A 19,474-nucleotide genomic window follows, 5' to 3' on the forward strand; every position below is an offset into this window, starting at 1 on the left:
AAATGAAAAAGTGACTTAACTTTTTTGACAGCTTTTTAATTTCCCATAAAAGTTTCCTAAAATGGATTATTAATGTATGCCCTAAAGGGCATACATTAACCAGACCCCTTTTATAATATGCTCTTGTTTTGAAAGGATTCTTAGGTACTTGATATTTGGATTATATAGAATGAATATTAATGTTGTTATAGTTAACTGTAAACATGATACTCTGTTTCCTGCTTTTACTTTTCTTTTCCTATTTGACAGACAGCTCTTGGAATCTTCTGGAAAATTGCGATTGTTGGACAAAATGATGGTGAAGCTTAAAGAGCAAGGCCATAGAGTTCTTATATATTCACAATTTCAACACATGTTGGACTTGCTAGAAGATTACTGTACTTACAAGGTTTTCATGTGAAATTATTTTTTCTACATGCTTATGTGTTTGGCTGTTAGAATTTTAGTTTGTGGGTTGAAGCAGTTAATGAATTTTCAATATATATATATATATATATATATATAACTGATTTAATATTGTTTCATTTTTTTTTTCCTTCGAGTCAGAAATGGCATTATGAACGGATAGATGGCAAGGTTGGTGGCGCTGAAAGACAAATAAGAATAGACCGATTTAATGCCAAAAATTCTTCCAGATTTTGCTTTCTGCTTTCAACCAGAGCTGGTGGCTTAGGGATAAACCTTGCAACTGCTGACACTGTTATCATATATGACAGGTGAAAAGTTTACACTGACATTTGTTTTCTTTTTTCATGTGATTTCTGGCGCAAGTTGTTGATCAATTTATAAATATTTGGTAATGTATGAAGTGAGGAAACTCATTGGTTGGTGAACCTAGAGTTTAGGAAAGCAGTAAGAAGTGGTTTGAAGGATATTGATTGCGATTTCAGGATTGCAACTTGTTGATCAATTTATAGATATTTGGTAATATATGAAGTGAGGAAACTCACTGGTTGGTGAACCTGGAGTTTAGGAAGCAGTAAGAAGTGGTTTAATAAAATATTGATCTAACAATTCTTCATGGATATGGATCTCTATACGGTGAAATTTGATGACTACTAGGAAGCGGTTATGGATTCAGCATTGCCATGACTGAAACCTAAGTGGAAGTAAAACTTTAGGTTCTAGCTAGAATTGTTATAAAGGTGTAAGTGGCTTGCAGACTAATTCCAAATGGCAGATGATGTCTAAAATAATTTTACTGTATGCCAGTGATTTGATTCTGGGGGGTTTACATTCTTTTTTTGAGATGCCACATGTGGCCATAATATTGGTTAGATGAATCGATGCTCTATAGTGGATATGTAACCATTTTATATTTCTTTTGAGGTCATAGCCAGTGTAGACTCCTGCTTCTGTGGAGTCTAGGAGAGGTGGTTGGTAGGAATTTTATCTCTAACCCTTCTTTATATACACTTAATTCTAGATATTGATGGTTTACATTAGATTTAGATAGTTTACATTCTTTATTTTATCACAATGTTGAAGGAGTTGGGGGGAGGGTTTTCCTTTGGCTTCATGGCAGCTACATAATAAGGCCTTATTTCCTCTTTCCGATTAGAGGTGGTATGACTTGCAATAAGATATATATTTCCTTCTTTTTGTTTAATTAGGAAACAGTAGACATTTATATATATATATATATATATATTTTTTTTTTGATAAGTAATAAGATATATTGATATAAAGGGGACACCCTAGTGCACAGGGAGTGTACAAGGGAAAAGAAATCAAATACAAAAATTGCAAGAATCTAGGAAATCAAAAAAAGAGGGGAAAGATTTATCTTGCAAAGCAAACAACCAATCCCTTAAAGTTCTAAAAAAGAGAAGCTTGAGCCATTCTAAAGAGGAAAGCAACCCATTTATATTGGTTCAGAGGGTGTGTAATGTATTAAATGATGTCGGTAACTCTTATTAGTGGCGGTCATTTATCATGGTATTGCTAAAATGAATTTGACCTTTTAGATTTATATTTTCATTTATTTTTTGTGCCAAAGAAAAAGATGTGTTATCTTTTTCTCTAATGTATTAGACACCCACACACCCACAAACACATTTTTAAGTCTATTTTCATTCATTAAATGTGTTGCCCTTTTGTAGTGACTGGAATCCCCATGCCGATCTACAAGCTATGGCTAGAGCCCATCGACTTGGGCAAACTAACAAGGTTGAAGTTTATTCTTCAATTGTTGTAGCAAATTGTTGTTGTTACTTTTGGTGCTTTAAACTTTGAGAGTGCTCTTGGTGTTGCAGGTGATGATTTATAGGCTCATAACACGAGGAACCATTGAAGAAAGGATGATGCAAATGACTAAGAAGAAAATGGTTTTAGAGCATCTTGTTGTCGGGAGGCTAAAGGCTCAAAACATTAACCAGGTACAAAATTCTTCTGGATACTAATGCTTTAGATAGTTTTGTGTAGTGGCGGCTCTAGAAATTTTTTTAGGGGGGTCATTAAAAAATTTAATTATATAAAATTTAATAAAAAGAGAACTTGAATATATTAACATTTCAAAAAAAAAAAAAAAAAAAAAACAATTACACGAAGTTTTACAATTGCCTTATATGAGGTTTCATATTTTAAAATTGTTGCATGAGCTTCATTATCAATGATACCAATTGCATCTCTTTCAATGTACACAACCAAGAAGTCATTCCTCCATTGATCTCTCATTCGATTGTGCAGTTCATTATTTATATGTTTCATTGCTGAAAATTTTCTTTCCACTGTAGCAGTCGCAACAGGAATACTCTAATTTATTATTAATTAGTTCTATTCTTTATTCTTTACTCTTTACATTTCTTTTATTTAACTATTCAGCTCAATTTTGACAACTTATTGGTCTTTTTAATTTATTAAGAAGAATTTTTGTTTTGTCCATATCATTACTCAATTAAGAATTTTTGTTGTTGGGCTTTTTCTTTTTGTTTTAAAAGGCCAAGATAAAAGTTGGTGTTGAATAGGTTTGTTCTTGGGCTTCTTTTAGGGCATTCAAATTTTTATTTTCGGGTGGTCAAAACAAAAAATATAAAAAACATTATACATAAATTTTATTTATTTATTTTTTCTATCTAATTGGCCAAACACATTGTACTTATAAAAAAAATATTTTAATTTTTTCCCTGGCCAGGGGGTTCATTTGAACCTCCTGGGTTGAATGTGGCACTGCCACTGGTTTTGTGGCGTCTGAAACAATATATGTTGATGATTGAATATTTGTTTTTGATAAGAGATTTTATTACGAAAGAACTATCTCATGCATAACATAGAAACACAAGATGCCTAAAGAATTTCTATATAAAAAAATTACAAGCGGAAGAAAGCGATCCAGTGAACTTTGTAATAGTACCACTGTAAGATTGTTGACCATTCACAAAGCAATCAATTAAGGAAATCTTCAGCTGGAGTTCCAATACTTCCATGTTTTCAAAGGTGCGATTATTCTGCTCCCTCCAAAAATACACAATAGACACAAGGGATCCATATAGTAGAAGAATGTTTACTGAACCAATCGCACCAACCAGCGAGTAAATCAACCACTCTATGCGGCATCACCCAATGAATTCCAAAAAGCACTCCAAATTGCATAAGTAAAATTACAATGAAGTAGCAAATGATCCACCTTCTCTCCACTTTGCCTACACAAGCAACACCAACCTACCAAAATGATAGTTCTCTTTCTGAGATTATCATTAGTCAAAATATTCCCCCACACTGTTGTTCACACAAAAAAGCAACCTGTTTTGGGGCTTTGGCACACCAAATTCCTCTCCATGGAAAATAGATTTCCCTTGGGGCACTCAACACACCATTGTAAGATCGAACATCAAATGCCCCTTGGTACACCAAATCCTTCACCATGGAAAACATATCTCCCTTGTGGTGTGCAACACACCATAGTAAGATCAAACGCCAAATGCCCCAGTACCTCTCATTTGCCATCTCATCATGTCTGGACCCTTGCTCCAATTGGAATATAGTAAAGACGCAGTTGAACCCAATATTCTTGTGAAATAAACAAATTGTGTAGCTGCACTGCACATGTAACCATTATCATTAGAAAATCTTACATCAAGCTTGTTCATTTCTTGTCTTTACTTATCAAAAAAAAAAAAAAAATTTTCTTGTCTACATCTTTGGTCTTATACTCTAATGCTTTCCTGATATTAAGAGTTAAATCCTTTCTTGTCTACATCTTTGGTCCCTTATGATTTCATTCATTAATATTAATGTTTTGTTTGTTGTAGTTGTATGGAAATGTAATAACTTTATACACAAAATGACCAGTAAATACTAAACATGAATTTTCGAGTGTGTGAAATTCTATTGGTCCTAAAATGTTTAGTGTGAAAGAGTATTTCGATTTCATAGAGGTATGTCATTGCTTTTAAAAGAATCTTTTTCTTCTTCTTTTTTTTTTAATAGTTTTGAAGTCTATTTATGATTGTGTTATCATTGTAATCATTGATCTCCTTACAATTAGATTCTCACTTTTCTTAGATTTTTCTAAGAACAAACTTCAAACTATTTCGATCAAGTGTTTTCAAGCATGAATGCTTTTATGTGACAGAAAATTTAAACCTGAAAGCCTTGAAAGAGGTGAAACATTCAAGAATTGATACAGAAGTGTAATAAAAGTAAAAAATGCAACCCTGTAATATATGCTATAATGTGTCATGTAATCTACTATGGACCAATGGGTTTCATGCTGCAAAATAGAGAAATATATCTGCTGAGCTGCGACAAACCATCCATTAAAATTGGATTTACTGGTTGTTCTCTGGAGATATCCATCATTTTGTTTGCGGTGTGCTGTACATGCTTCAAGTTCTTCCTTTTCATAACTATTTCTGATAGAAGTCAAATGTAAGCCAGAGATTCTGATGGTGCATTGAGGACTAGGCTCTATCTAATTAAATTTATCTGCAGAGAAAAATTAATGAAACTTCTAATTAATTTCGATTGTACTGTAGGAAGAGTTAGATGACATCATAAGGTATGGCTCAAAGGAGTTATTTGCTGATGAGAATGATGAAGCAGGAAAATCCCGCCAAATTCATTACGATGATGCTGCAATAGATAGGTAATTTCTTTGTTACTATTTTGACTTGATTGATAAGATTTAAATATTTGAGCTCATAAACTTTGATGAATTTTTTCCTTTATAGATTACTCGATCGTGAACAAGTTGGAGACGAAGAGGCTACATTGGATGATGATGAGGAAGATGGGTTTTTAAAGGCCTTTAAGGTTTTATCTATTTTATACTATCCTGTGCATTGATATTATTGTGCAATTAGTGTTTCAAGTAACACTTAATTTTTTATTTATGTTCAGCATACTTGATCTTGTGTTTGTGCCCTTATATCTGTTGGTTTAACACAATTGTCAATAGTTAATATATATGTATATAATTTTATTTTATTTTAAGAATCAATTGTTATTAATAACTCAACAATTAAATTGGGGAGTGGTGTTGGCAAGGAGAGGTGACATTTGCCTTTGAGGGGAACTGGATCAGCCTAGTGTGTATGCAGCAAGATGTCAACTATGGAAGTAAATTAGGTTATACCTGTTTAACTTTCAGGCATAAATGTGATATTTTCTTGGGTTCTAGGTCGATTTGGGTTATATAAGCACTTATATTAGGAGTTTCGATTTTGACTATTCCTTCTAAGGTATAGTGCATATGTGGTTAGTGCTTTCCTAGGTCTTGATAGAAATACCTAGAGGAGAAACAATATCTATACTTTCAACTATTTTATATTTAATAATTCTTGTGCATACCCACTATCCGCGCCGCCCCCCACCCCCCCCCCAAAAAAAAAGAAAAAGAAAAGAAAAAGGAAAGAAACAATGATTTGTATCCTATGTTCTAAGCTTAGCAGTTCATTTTATGCTCTAAAATGTTGAAAGATAGTAAGGAAGTTATACCTGATTTAAAGAAAAGAAAGGGAAATCCCTTGTTCTTATACGTTTCCACATGCAGTTGATCTACATGTATATTAGATAAAAGTGTTTACATTTTCACTTGTACTAAGATGGATTGAAGTATGATTTTTGCATATCTGATTTAGTACATTTTCACTTGTACTAAGAGTAGACTATAAAATGTAAACTAATTTTGGTGAAGGACTTTCTCTCTCTCTCATCCTCTGTTTTGGTTTTATTAGGCTGTCAATGCATTTTGCGAACTATATCAGATGGTTTATAGAATGATAGAGCTCAAGACTTCACTGACCATGGCCTGATAGGTTTAGGAGCACATGTCCTATCTTACTAAAAGACTTGCTATTTGATGCATTAGGGCTTTTTTTTTTTGGGGGGGGGGGGGGGGGGTTGGTTATAACCAATCTAAATGTTTTTCTAGGTGACTTATTGATTAACACGTGATGACCTGACATTAGTACATGATGGGAACAGCCTCTTGGCAGATTTTGATAGAGAAATCACTACAAATAAACTGTCCAACTTTGGTATTAAAATAAAGAAAAAAACACAGGTAAAATATAATTCATTGTTTGGAATCCTCTTTTCTTTTTTTGTTCATTATATCCCCAAGTTACCCTCCTTATAGACCTGAAATTACTAAGACTATATAATTTACTAATTATGAACTTGCCAAATTCTGAAATATAGTGGAAATCCTTGTCATTAAAATTCGAATCTAACTCTTATTTAAGAATTTATGATCATAAAATTCTCTCCTTATTATTGAAGTGAAGAGTAAAGGAAATTATTCTAAAAATGACCACTTTCTTCCTCTTTTGATATCTAAGTTGACTACTTCATATTTTGCTTCTTATTCTAATTCTGAAATATTACCTTTTTTGGCTAGAGGTCTAATTGGCTTCAGTGCCACTGCCCAAAATTCATTGATAAATTGCTCATTCCTGGCGTAGCATATAGTACCTGAAATTTTTGCATTTTCATGATCTACTGTATTATAACTTGTGGAACAGAGAGTAATAAGGTTTGCATTCTCTGCCTTTGTTCGTTTGGTATAGCTTAGTTTCATTGGTTTATTTTGCTTAAAAGATAAGTTGGGTAAAAGTACAGCTGTGCCGAACAGTTTAGAGGTTTAGTCATGCGTGACCACATTTTTCTAATACCATCTTCCCTGTTCATTCAATTCAAAGGTACAAAAGGGGCACCCAGCCAAGAAGTATATTGGGGTTGCTCACTGATTCATGTAGTATGTTGGTAGCTCATCCCTACCCATTGTAATAGTAATGGCAGGTCCAAAAATGCCCTAGCCCCTTGGTGGTTTCTTTTTGTCCCTGGATTGGTGTTCATTTTGGATTACATCTGTCATTTGCTTATTGCACCTTGATTCATGATACTTGAAAAAATTATATAAGCATGTTTTTGATGGCTGAAATTGAAATAAGAAAAGTTGTGACCTTTCTGATCTCTTGATATGGAGTTTTAGTGACTGACTCTGCCATTTATTTCAGTCCAAAAATATAATTGTATGGATTCTGTATGATTTGGGCCTTTTCATGTGAACTGTCTGCATTAATCTTTTGAAGCATAATCAAGTTTCAACTAGTAGAATTCTTTTATATCTCTGAACATCATGTTTGTGATTGTTGCTGGAATAGCCTTATTGAACAGATAGGATCTCTTCATTGTCATATTCTCCGCTTCTTTCTTGCTCTCTGGTATTTTACTCAAATGAATGCTATATTTTGTAGGTGGCAAATTTTGAATATATTGAAAAAGTAGAGGCTGTAGCAGAGGAGGAAGCACAGAAGGCAAAAATGGACAATAAGCCTTCCGTGAGCAATCCAGAAAAATCAAATTACTGGGAAGAGTTGTTAAGAGATAGATATGAGGTGCATAAAGTTGAGGAATTTAATGCTTTGGGTAAAGGAAAGAGAAGTCGGAAGCAGGTATTTCAATTTTGCCTTTATGATGTATTATTAAAATCACTTTGGTCCCTTCTATTTAATGATTTTCTTAGAATGAATGCTACAATGGTGTATTTGAATACACAGTCACATTTATTTCTGAAGGTCATTGTTCTTTGAAGATGTCAAATGATGTGTAGATGACCATTTTCTTGTGGGAGAATGTTTTAATCCTTATTTTTAAAATTGCGATCTTTTAAGTCTCTAGTCTTAGTTTGGCATATTCTACAGGTTTATACTGGTTGATTGACATCTAAAATTGTGTTGATTAGAAATAAAATGATCCTAAGTCTCTTTCTCTATGGAAGTGGATTAACATTTGCTATTGGAGTTTTGTTCAGATGGTGTCTGTTGAAGAAGATGACCTAGCTGGTTTAGAAGATGTTAGTTCTGATGAGGATGAAAACTATGAAGCTGAGCTGACTGATAGTGAAACACCTTCGTTTGGAGCGCCTTCTGTGAAAAAGCCTCACAGAAAGAAATCTCGTGGTATCTTTTCTTTATCATTTTTTTTTTCAATAAAATTAATTACAGTGATTTGGTCAGCAGGTTTTGATTATAGGGAAACTTCTGTATGAATTCTTTTGCAGTGGAGGGTACTGAGCCACCTCCTTTGATGGAAGGCGAAGGGAGATCCTTCAGGGTACTGGGTTTCAATCAAAATCAGAGGGCAGCATTTGTGCAAATTTTGATGAGGTTTTCTCTTACTTTTGTAATCTTTGGTCCAGTAATCTTTGCTTGTTAGATTTACTCTCTCTCTGCACACACTCGCGTGTTGCATGCATATGTTTGATATTTTTAGTTTGTAGAATGGGTGATCATGTTGCTGCAAGAAACTGCAACTTTTGTGGACATTGTATTTCTTTTAGTTTGCTAAAGTTTGTTGCTTGTCTTACTCTTGAATGTATGGCAGGTTTGGGGTTGGGGATTTTGACTGGAAGGAGTTTACATCTCGCATGAAGCAGAAGACCTATGAAGAAATCAAAGAGTATTCTCTATAGACTTTGCTTCATATTTGGAATCTTTTGTACCTATCAAAAAAAATATTTGGAATCTTTTGTAGTTATAGTATTTAAAAATGCCATTGAACTATGATTGTGGCATTGTCCTGGTCATTATTTTGGCAATAAGTGAAAGCATGGTCTCAATTTTTTTTACTTTTTTGGAATGGATGACCTCTGTGTGCATGCTTTGTTCCATAATGTTTATTGAGATAATTATCTCACTTTGTACAGTTCCATTTGTTTTGTTTGTCTCTGTTGATTACTTCTTTTGTTATGTAAAATGTTCTTGGACCATGTTGACTTAGGCCTTTTGATGTGTCAAGTTACAAGTGTTTCAATATTTGTCCTTTTTTCTAGGCGTAATAATAAAATTTTATTGTTAAATAATACAATTCAGTACAGCATGACAAATTGACTATGACCAGATAAGTTGTATGTGTTCCTTACATTTTAGCCGAATTGCAATTTTATCAATTTATTGTGCATTACATTTCACATTCAGTAAACTAAATTAGGAGATTGTGGAAAGATAATGCAATTATTTTACAACACTAATGAAGTTAAAAGGACAGACACTAATGATGGGTTTGGAGTATATTGTTACTCCATCTATACCATGATGTAAGTGAAGATGGGTTTGTCTTCAATTGGATATATATATATATATACATATATTTTTTTTTTTGAAAACCACACTGCCAAATACTTTATGTTTCACTCTATGTTGCATGCAAGTATAATCCAAACTTTTGGCTGTGACTGTGCGTAGATATATGTACGGATATATTCATGTGAATGTATGCATTTTTTGGATATAATTTTTGATGAATATGTATGTATTTATTTTTATTGCTATAAATGTAAATGATAATTATTTTTATTTAACGGGAATGCTTACACAAAAGGAAAAAATTAATTTTTTTATAAGTAAAAATTAAATTTAGAAGTAAGATATGTTGTGTGTGTTTTCTTTCCGTTTTCTATGTTGCTGATATTTGATAAATTGATATAGTTATTATATTTTTGATTCAGATATGGAACTCTTTTCTTGACTCACATTGCTGAAGATATCACAGACTCCCTTACCTTTTCAGGTTAAAACCTGCTACTCTTGTTCTTATTTTCTTTTCCATCATGTCTTTTTATTTGTTTGTTTTGTTACTGAAAATGTTGTTACTACTAATCATCTTGGTTATAGATGGTGTACCAAAAGAAGGACTCAGAATACAAGATGTACTTGTTAGGATTGCAGTTCTGCTTCTAGTAAGGGACAAAGTAAGTCTTGTAAAAGAGTACTTCCACGACTTTAGTTGCTTTCCATTATTGTGTATTTAAAGATTTTATTAGAATTCGGAAGTGTTAAATTAATTTGATTAGAACTGGAAAATGGAATGATGAGTAAACGTTTTTACGATTGATGACGGAGAGGAACCCCAAAGAGTGACCTTGCCATTATTCTTGATTGATTCTTCACGAGGGAGGGTAGATTGTCAATAATGCAAACCATATATCAAATAAAGCTTGATGAAGTGAAAGTGTGCATGCATAGTTTGTGTTTAAATGGAAGATCCCCTCATTTTTGGATTTTGGGAGACATCCAATCCAATTTTTTTATGTTTAAAATACATTGCTAGTGATAAAGCTTATCTTTTGATTCTCTACAAATTTTTAGGTTGAATTACTAATTATACCCTTTTCTTTTTTCTCCTTTTGTGTGTAATGATAGGTTAAGTTTTCATCAGAAAATCCCGGCACTCCACTTTTTGCTGATGACATTGTATCACGCTACCCAGGGTTGAAGGGTGGAAGATCTTGGAAGGAGGAACATGATTTATTATTATTGCGTGCTGTACTGAAGTATGTTTGTTTGTTTTATTTTATTTGTTTTCGTCTTTATATTAGTTCATATGTTAGAATATTTATCTGCATACTTATTGCAATTATTTGTTCACTTTTTGTTAGTTTGCTTATATCCTTCATTCATAATAAAATCATGAGAAGAAGAATTACATCTCCATGGTAAAAATGACTATTTTTCGTACACAGACATAAGAATATGCATATATAATATTCTGTGTCTGTGTTACTGCATTATTTGTAGTGCAGTAATTAGTAATAAACAAATGAGTGCTCTGTTAATTTCAGGAAATACTTGAAATACAATTAAAAGTGCTTTATAGTTGTCAAATGGGTAAAAATTTTCATTTGCAGCCTGGCTTGCCTTACAATTGGAATCTATTCGTGTGTTGCTTTTCCTATTGGTGTTGTCTAATTATGCTTCTAATTATGCCTTTGATTTTTGGACGAAATGGCATCTACCTAACTCTTAAAAAATAGGGTAGAGGATGGGGTCACGGGTTCAACCCTATTGCATAAGTTGTATTTCCATCTCATGGTCATGTGTGCCCAAGAATTGTGAAGTTTATTATGTTTCAGAATTGGATTGGCTTAAAAAGGTTAGTCTTAAAAAGGTTAGTCTTAGATGGAAAAAGCAGTATTGCATGTATCATGTCTTTGTGCAAGATCTTACACCAATTTGCACTTGTCAGACCATGAGATATGAGTGGCTTTTGATTGGTCTGCTTAGATTAAATATGATTGGGACATTGCTTAAAAGTTTTTATGCCTTAATACACAAATACATAGATGCATGTACACACGTAAGTACGTGCGTATACTTGTATGTGGGTGTATGAGTATATACTATTATGTTTGTGTTTGAGGGGTGCAGTTGTGGTGTTTGATGTTGCAAACGATTTATCCAAGTGATTGTGAGATTAATAGTTTATGTATTCTTTAATACTTAGTTCACATAGATCTTTGTTTAGTTACTTACTACTACTTACCCATGGCTTATTACTTACATGAAAGGCATGGGTATGGAAGATGGCAAGCGATTGTTGATGACAAGGAACTGAGGATTCAGGAGGTGATTTGTCAAGAGTTAAATCTTCCTTTCATAAATCTACCTGTTCCAGGACAAGCTGCTTCTCAAGTGCAAAATGGAACAAATACAGCTAATGCAGATGCGCCTGGCAGTGGCACCCAGTCAAAAGAAAATGGTGTTGGGAATGATATAGCAACTGATGTTACACAGGGGACAACTGATTCTGCAAACCAAGCGCGGGTATATCAAGACTCTTCTATATTATATCACTTTAGAGATATGCAGAGAAGACAGGTTGAGTTTATCAAGAAAAGGGTGCTTCTCTTGGAAAAAGGGCTCAATGCAGAGTACCAGAAAGAATATTATGTAAGCTTAATTTCATATTTCTGGCACCTGCTTATTAGATAATTGTGCGTATTATAGTCTAGAGGTAAATCGCCTAAAATAGCTTTATCTCACTAAAAGTTAAGGCCAGTTCCAATATATCCTGCAGCCTTTGTTATATTATTAATATTTGGAAAAAGAGTTATGATAATAAAGAATGTTGTGTACAGTTATGGGCTTGGATATTTAACTTCAATCCAGGGTTAGGAGACAAAGAAGGAAATTGTTAAGTGGGTCTGATCCAAACCAACAAAACTAAGATGGGCTGTTAGCCTGGTGAATTATCTGTCCTTGTATCTCCTCTCTTCTTTTGGGTGCAGAGTTGCTTACACTTAATACTTCCTCAGAGGTAGGTAGAAACTACAATCTTATGGTAGAGGAGTGATCTTTGAGCATACATCCTAGGTTCTTTTTCTCCTCTTTGTTTCCATCTCCTGGTGAAGGCCAAACATCTTGCGTTCTCCAAAATGTGGGTGAGAGGTCTTGATAGCATTTAATCAAGCATTGGTCAAGTAGGGCTGAGTCTCTAATTTAAATTTATTTTTGGGAAAGATTTTTGGGTACTGGTACAACCCATCTCTTTACACCGCAAATCAAATTTGGATTGGTTCCTGCCCTGAGTCGGACTCAACGACTCTTTCCACAGTGTTTTATATTAACAAAGTCCTCCACTACTTTGACAGATCTGTCTAAACAATTACCTCTGGACCTTGGCAGATGTCAGTTCTATTTGAAGTGTTATTAATTTATTCAAACTGATCATACTATTGCCTTTCAGAACTTGGGTTTATCCTTTTAGCTTATTTGCTTATGCACACCTTTTAAAGCCTTACTTTTTCTAGGTACAATTATATTTTAATCAATTTTCAACAAATTAGCAATCAGCAAAAAGCTGTATCCAAACACACACCAGTTCACTTTTGGACCCTTCATGTTTTTCCTCAACTAACACACTACAAACAAGTGGTACTTCTTATGGCCTTGTCATGCAAGCACTGTAGTTAGATGTGGTTGCTGAGACACCAGCTCTTAAATCTTCATTCTGTCTGACCTTGGTTGCTTTTTTTTTTTTTCCTTCCTCAGCTTTTATTCTTCTTCCTCCCCCCTCCTCCCCACAGTGTGGGTGCAAATCTTTCAATGTGTACTAATAATTCAATTTTCTGTAATATCCTTACCATTCTTGAATTGGTCCTGGTATTATATGCAGAACTGACTAAACTGTGATGTTAATTTGTGGTTCTGATGACATCCTTCAAGTAGAATGTGAAGTTAGAACTTTTAAGCAACTATTTTGTTAAATGCATTTGCATTGAATTGTCTTGTTAAAAAATTAGTTAGGAAAATCTGGGTAGCTCTACCTGCTGACTCATTATCTCCAATGTTCATTGTTTGAAATGCTTCATTTTTTGTTTTGTTTTAAGTTATAACTTATAAATTCCCCTGGTTCCATGCTATGTTGTACACATCACCTTTACCTGTTTTACTGGATTGTAACGCCACAAAGAGGTTACTCTGAAATATTGCTTGTAGCCTGAACTGTATATTTGATTTTGAATCTGTAATTACTGGCTAGCTCTACGATTTTGATATCCTTGATTATTTGGAAATTGGGCTTTAAATATGGGGTCATCATTGCAGGCATGATTCTATATGGAAAACTAAATCTAAGTATATGAATTCTGTACTCAAGTCACTTGAAAAGAGATGGCACCTCGCTTGCTTTTGGACTCTGATAGTTTTCTTTGTCTGTGACTGTTCTCAGGGTGACATGAAATCAAATGAGATTGCAAGTGAAGAGCCTGGAAATGAAGCTAAGGTCACAAATGTGCCAAATCCTAGCTCTGTGGATGTTGATACCCAAGTGGTTGATCAATTGCCTCGAGTGGAAACATTTAGTAAGTCAAACTCAATTGCCTCGAGTTGATTTAGAAAATGGGTTTTCTACTTCTGTTTCTTCCTTTTTCTCTTTGCCTTCTTTTAGTTGATTGCTTTCAGGTATTTGATGTACCTATATTTTGCCTTCTTTTCAAGTTTTATATTCTGTTGTTCTTGTCAGCCTTCATTTTGGTTCACACTTTCCTTCGAGTGGATTCAAGGAATATGAAGTTCATTAACAACAGTTCCGGTAGGGTTTTAGATCAGCTGAGCAAAGAGGCTTAGGCCACCAGGAACTACTGTTTGAAATCTGTCTCCTCCAAAACTTGATTTTGTGCATATTCTAGAATTGTTTTTGTAAAATAATTTATTCAAAAGAGGAGATAGATCAAGTACACAATATTTGTATTATCCTACTCCTAAAGAATTACGACCTCCAACTCAGAAGATTTAGAAAATCTAAAAAAGAAGGGATGCTGCCCAAAGCAATCATCTGCTCATATACGGACCTCAACCATTTGCTTGAGTACATGATTAGACTGTTCAACACCCATGGTACTAATATTCCTCTTGCCAAGTGGTCCACAATACACACAAAGGAGTAGCCTTCCAAATCTTGAAATGCTATGACGATGAAACTTGTCAATGTATTCTAGAATTAGTGGTAGTTTGGGGAAGTGTTAAATGGTGACACTTTAAATGCTGAAGGGCTGAAGGCATGTTAGGAAAAAAGAATATTTTGTTTTGTAAGAACTTTGAACCACTAAGGTAAGGATGAGTTAGTTAATTGGAAGAAATCTGAAAGAGAACTCCTGGGTTTTGTTCTTTAGAAACAGGATGGGCATTGCTTACTTACCCCTTTTCCCAGATGTAGATGTGTGGACTTATCCTTTGTAGTTGTCTTCTTGCCTTTTCATATATCTAAGGATGAGGATGCTTGGATGGTTAGTTACCTAGGAGCTTTTAGGGTTGTTCTTCTTGCCTTTTCATATATCTGGGGACGAGGATGCTTGGATAGTTTGTTACCTAGGAGCTTTTAGGGTTGTTGGTTATATATAATTCAAAAATTTGAGGTATAATCATTTAATGGGGGCTTGGTGCTCTTGGTCAATGCATTTTTCTCAGGTTTCTCCTACAGTAACTATTCTGTTTTGGATTCCCAAACTTCAGATACAGAGGATTTTGATTGTCGATACACGATAAGGTGATGCATATTTATAAATTGATGATGTATGTGTTGATGGGATGAAGGAAGTTGACCATCAGTAGTGGCAATTTTGGTTGCTTGGAAACTGTGGTTCTTGCTTAGGGTTATTGGGTTGTGCAAGTCTTTTGAGGTGCATTCTAGTTGGCATGAGTGGTTTGTCTGAAATAGTAGTCAGCAAGTCTGGAGAGCAGTTCCAATGTGCTTGTTCTGGTACTTATAGATGGACTGGTCTAGTCAAACTCAAGTAGGACAAATTGGGGATTTTGTGGATCTAGGTTCTAGAATTGTTTAAGAAAGGGTTATTAGGTTGTGTTAGGAATTAAATGTGGTTTTTTGAGTTATTTGAAGGCTATTTGGTAGAAGAAAGTATGTGGCGATTAGGGGTGTTGATAGATAAAAGAAACAACTTGATTTAGGGTTGTAAGAAAGAAGGAAATGAGTGGATTTTATGGTGTTCAGGGGCTGCCTCAATGCTCAAAACACTCAATATTTTTAATTTTGTATTAATCAACTCAATTTATTATTTGAGTATGAGATCAGGCCATGGTGTGATGGCAAGTGCCTTCCACCAAAAGCAACAAGTTGCTGGTTTGTTGGGAATCAACCTCTTCAAAAAAAAAAAAAAAAAGGCTGGCTACCAATATGTCTCCCAGGCCCCATAAAAGTGGGAGCTTTGTGCATTAAATAAGATCTTTATCTCTTCTTTGAGTATATTGAGCACAAACATTTAGGATTTCTTCTTGTACATAGCTTTATATCTCTTTTGTATTTTTGTGGCTAGCTCATGTTTTTTTAATGTCATATTTTTTTAATAATGATATCTTATCTTACCTATCAAAAAACTAGTAGTATTAGGACTCCTAGTTTGACTAGTAACTAAAAGCCTAATAAAAGACTAACTTGGATTTAAAAGAAAATAAAATCTAAGATATAAGGATCTCCTAGAAAATTCTAAACTCAAATAAACTACCAAAATACTCTTAATTCTCTAGGAATTCTCTAGGAATTTGGAAATTGCAACTTTGCCCCTGAATACAAAATTGACCATAACTTATTATATAAAGACCCAATTAAAATAACTGTTTTAACCCTATGACACATTAGACATCTAATTCTAAAACCACACATCTTTTACATCAATTAAACTTCATATGTGGGTCCTCAAATCTACAAAAAACATTGCCTTGGATATGCAACCCAAAAAGATAGAAAGATTGCTTGCTTGAAGAAATCTCTTTTAGAGCCTAGTACAAGCCAAGCCCCCTTGATTCAGAAACAAGAGTGATGGAATAGTATTTTGGTCGGCTTTCCCGTTCTTGAGGACTTTATGACCAGTAGGTTTTATAGCAGATCTGCCTTGCTGACCGGGAGGGTATGAAATAGATAGTTGTGCTGTGGAAGTTGCTGTTGTTCCGCCTGTGGAAAGCATGACAAGTAACAATTATTCTTACCAACCCATTTTTGATGTGTCGCCTCTTTAAGATGGAGATCAGGCATCTCACCATCATGCTCCCGGTCCCGACCTGAGGCTTTCAATTGCATCCAAGCAATTGATACCCTATTGAAACATAGAAAGCATTGATTCGCATTGCCTACTTGTTGAAGTCACAAATGGAATGGCTGATCATTCATTGTATGAAGTTTTTAAGACCTCACTAATCAGCCTTACACTTTTAATTTCATAATGAATGAAATGAACCCCCAGACAGAGAGAAAATCTCCCCTCCATTTTACTAAACCGGAGGAGCCCTGAGTAGTTTACCAATGCTGTCTACCAGGGCTTCTATTTAAAGTTTATACCACTTCTTTTTCCGACTTTCCAGCACTGGGCAGCTGTCAGACTCTATACATTGTGTTACCACTTAGCATAGTCCTGTGTTGGTGAGCTGTATGATGGACAACTATCTCCTGCAATTTGAAGAGAACTAAGCTGTTGGTATCACCTTGGTTTCAGCGTAGACCCTTTCTCTCTATTTTATTATATATGCTTAGTGAAAAGAATGTTTTCTGATACACCTAGGACATGGATTCTATATGAACCAATGGATTGTGACAACTCGTTGCCTCTTTCATTACTTCATTCTTTTCACATCCCTCTTCCTTGTTTTCAGTTACTCATCAAATGGCTCTCAGATAATATCTTTAATTTTGATCATTTACAAGATTCAAAGAAAGGGTGGGCCATCGATAAAGAATTTTTTAGTGTCTTGAATAGTCGAATTTGCAAAGTAGTAACAAATTAATCTTCCATGGCTGCATCACAGACCTTCGAAGTAATTGAACATTATTAGAGCTTGATTGGCTGGTTATACCTCTTAATCTCATTTTCCTTTTGGATTCTGTCATTGTTGCAGTTTTGATTTTCTATGTCTAGGATTGTTCTTCCTTGTATATTTATACCCTTTCTGTAAATAGCCTGTGCCTCCTTGGCCCTGCATCAGGTTTTCTGTCATTCATAATATTTTGGAGTAAAATCTGAATTTTAAGGGTATATGTCTGGAGAATGGAGTTATTCACCACATTGAATAATTTATGGGTTTACCTCCCATGCATGAAGGGTTGGTTGTAATTTATTATAAGAAAATTCTCACATGATTCAAGCTTTTCTTAAAACGAAACTAGAGAATTGTCAAAGGAGGATATTTTTCTTTTAATTCTTGAATACAAAATTCAAAAGTAAATAATGATTACAGGATTTGCATATCCTGATCAATTATAAGCACATCACTGTAAGATGTATGGTTGCTACTGTTGGTTGATGCCTCTCTATCTGCTTGGGGATAACTAATATAGTGCCTGTGCAGCTACGGAAGAAATTTCTACTGCAGTTTGTGATGATGACCCAGATCGATTAGAGCTTGCTCGACTTTATAATGAGGTAAAACCTTGAGTTAATAGATATTTTACATTGGGGTTTGAGCATGTAGGCTGTATATTGCTTAGGACAAAGAAGATGTGATATGGATAGAAAATTCACACATGATTAATAACTGTTTTAATATTATTGGCAGATGTGCAAGGTTATGGAGGAAAACCCCCAGGAATCAGTTCCCACATCCTCAGTGAACCAATTGGTGGGAAGTGTCAACTTGAGCAAGAACGTCCTTTCATTAGAGACCATTTGTGAAGAAATAAATCGCATTCTCTCCCCTGGGCAGGCAAATCCTTCTCCTTCAGAACAAATAATACTGAATTCAGAGCAACATTCTCAAGCCGAGCAGATCAATGTTTCAGGCACCAGATCTCCATCTGCCCATCAAGATGACAGCAACCCTACTTCCATGGTGGAATCTGAGATGATGGATATGGTGTCAGAGTCTAAACCTCAAAGTGAAAGCAGCAAATTAAGGGAGTCTGACCCAGATCCAGCAAAAGAAAAGAGTGAATCATCTTTAAATGTTCAAGCTCCTACTGATCCATCTCCACCTCGGGTAGAAGGCACAAGCTTGCCTGATGTTACTGGAGATGATGTGATGGATGAAAGGAAGGATGGTGCTGCATCGAATGGAAGCAACGAGAAATCAGAATCAGGAGTCATAGTTTTGGATGACTGAATTCATACACATTACTGAGCCTCTGCTTAGTTATAGCCATTTTCATGGTTTTTTAGTAGTTAAGAGACACAGACTTTACCCAAAAATAATATAAGTGACCGGAATTGCTTTCACAGTTTAAAAAATTTCTGCTATAATTGACTGGGAATTTCTTTCACAGTTTATAAAATTTCTTCTTTAGTTTCAAGTTCCAAGATGAGAATTATTGTTAAGAATTGCTTGAAATATGTTGGTACTTTTGCATCTCATATTGCCCAAGGACTGGCCGTGCTAGTATGGGCATTTGCTTCATTGGTATATAGTAGCTTATCAATGATGAATATTGATTATGGACGTAAATTTGGGGGCTGAATACATCTAATTAAATCTTTTTTCCTTTTTGGTCTGTATATGATAAAATGGCAACTAGATTGTCAAATAATCGAGTATAGGTCGCAAGTATACTGAGTATCGTACACCATGCTTTTTAGAGCAGAATAAATGGCCAATTTTCCTTGAAATTTCAGAAGTAATACAGGGTGAGCAGGTAACCCAAATTTAGCAAATTATTATAAAATTTTAATTGACTAAGTTACACTTTTGCCCCTTAAAATTTGGGGTTTAATCATTTTGGCTATTGAACTTTGAGATTTTCATTTTGATATGTA

At 34.5% G+C, this 19,474-nt stretch overlaps 1 protein-coding gene across 1 annotated transcript in view; it reads left to right on the top strand.

Moving 5' to 3' along the window:
* The window catches only part of LOC126712845 (CHD3-type chromatin-remodeling factor PICKLE-like), a 34,089-nt gene extending 15,068 nt beyond the window's left edge, over positions 1 to 19,021 (top strand). The window contains exons 15-31 of the mRNA XM_050412337.1: positions 250 to 388; positions 547 to 716; positions 2,103 to 2,169; positions 2,256 to 2,378; positions 4,977 to 5,086; positions 5,172 to 5,253; positions 7,701 to 7,898; positions 8,258 to 8,405; positions 8,507 to 8,612; positions 8,830 to 8,904; positions 9,953 to 10,014; positions 10,119 to 10,195; positions 10,647 to 10,777; positions 11,792 to 12,173; positions 13,954 to 14,086; positions 18,078 to 18,151; positions 18,285 to 19,021. Of these exons, the coding sequence (XP_050268294.1) occupies positions 250 to 388; positions 547 to 716; positions 2,103 to 2,169; positions 2,256 to 2,378; positions 4,977 to 5,086; positions 5,172 to 5,253; positions 7,701 to 7,898; positions 8,258 to 8,405; positions 8,507 to 8,612; positions 8,830 to 8,904; positions 9,953 to 10,014; positions 10,119 to 10,195; positions 10,647 to 10,777; positions 11,792 to 12,173; positions 13,954 to 14,086; positions 18,078 to 18,151; positions 18,285 to 18,827 (2,620 nt within the window). The 3' untranslated portion in view covers positions 18,828 to 19,021. The remainder of the gene's footprint in view (positions 1 to 249; positions 389 to 546; positions 717 to 2,102; positions 2,170 to 2,255; positions 2,379 to 4,976; positions 5,087 to 5,171; positions 5,254 to 7,700; positions 7,899 to 8,257; positions 8,406 to 8,506; positions 8,613 to 8,829; positions 8,905 to 9,952; positions 10,015 to 10,118; positions 10,196 to 10,646; positions 10,778 to 11,791; positions 12,174 to 13,953; positions 14,087 to 18,077; positions 18,152 to 18,284) is intronic.
* The last annotated feature ends 453 nt before the right edge of the window (positions 19,022 to 19,474 follow it).

The sequence above is a fragment of the Quercus robur genome, chromosome 2, assembly GCF_932294415.1.
Source record: "Quercus robur chromosome 2, dhQueRobu3.1, whole genome shotgun sequence".
In the NCBI taxonomy this organism is placed as follows: domain Eukaryota; kingdom Viridiplantae; phylum Streptophyta; class Magnoliopsida; order Fagales; family Fagaceae; genus Quercus; species Quercus robur.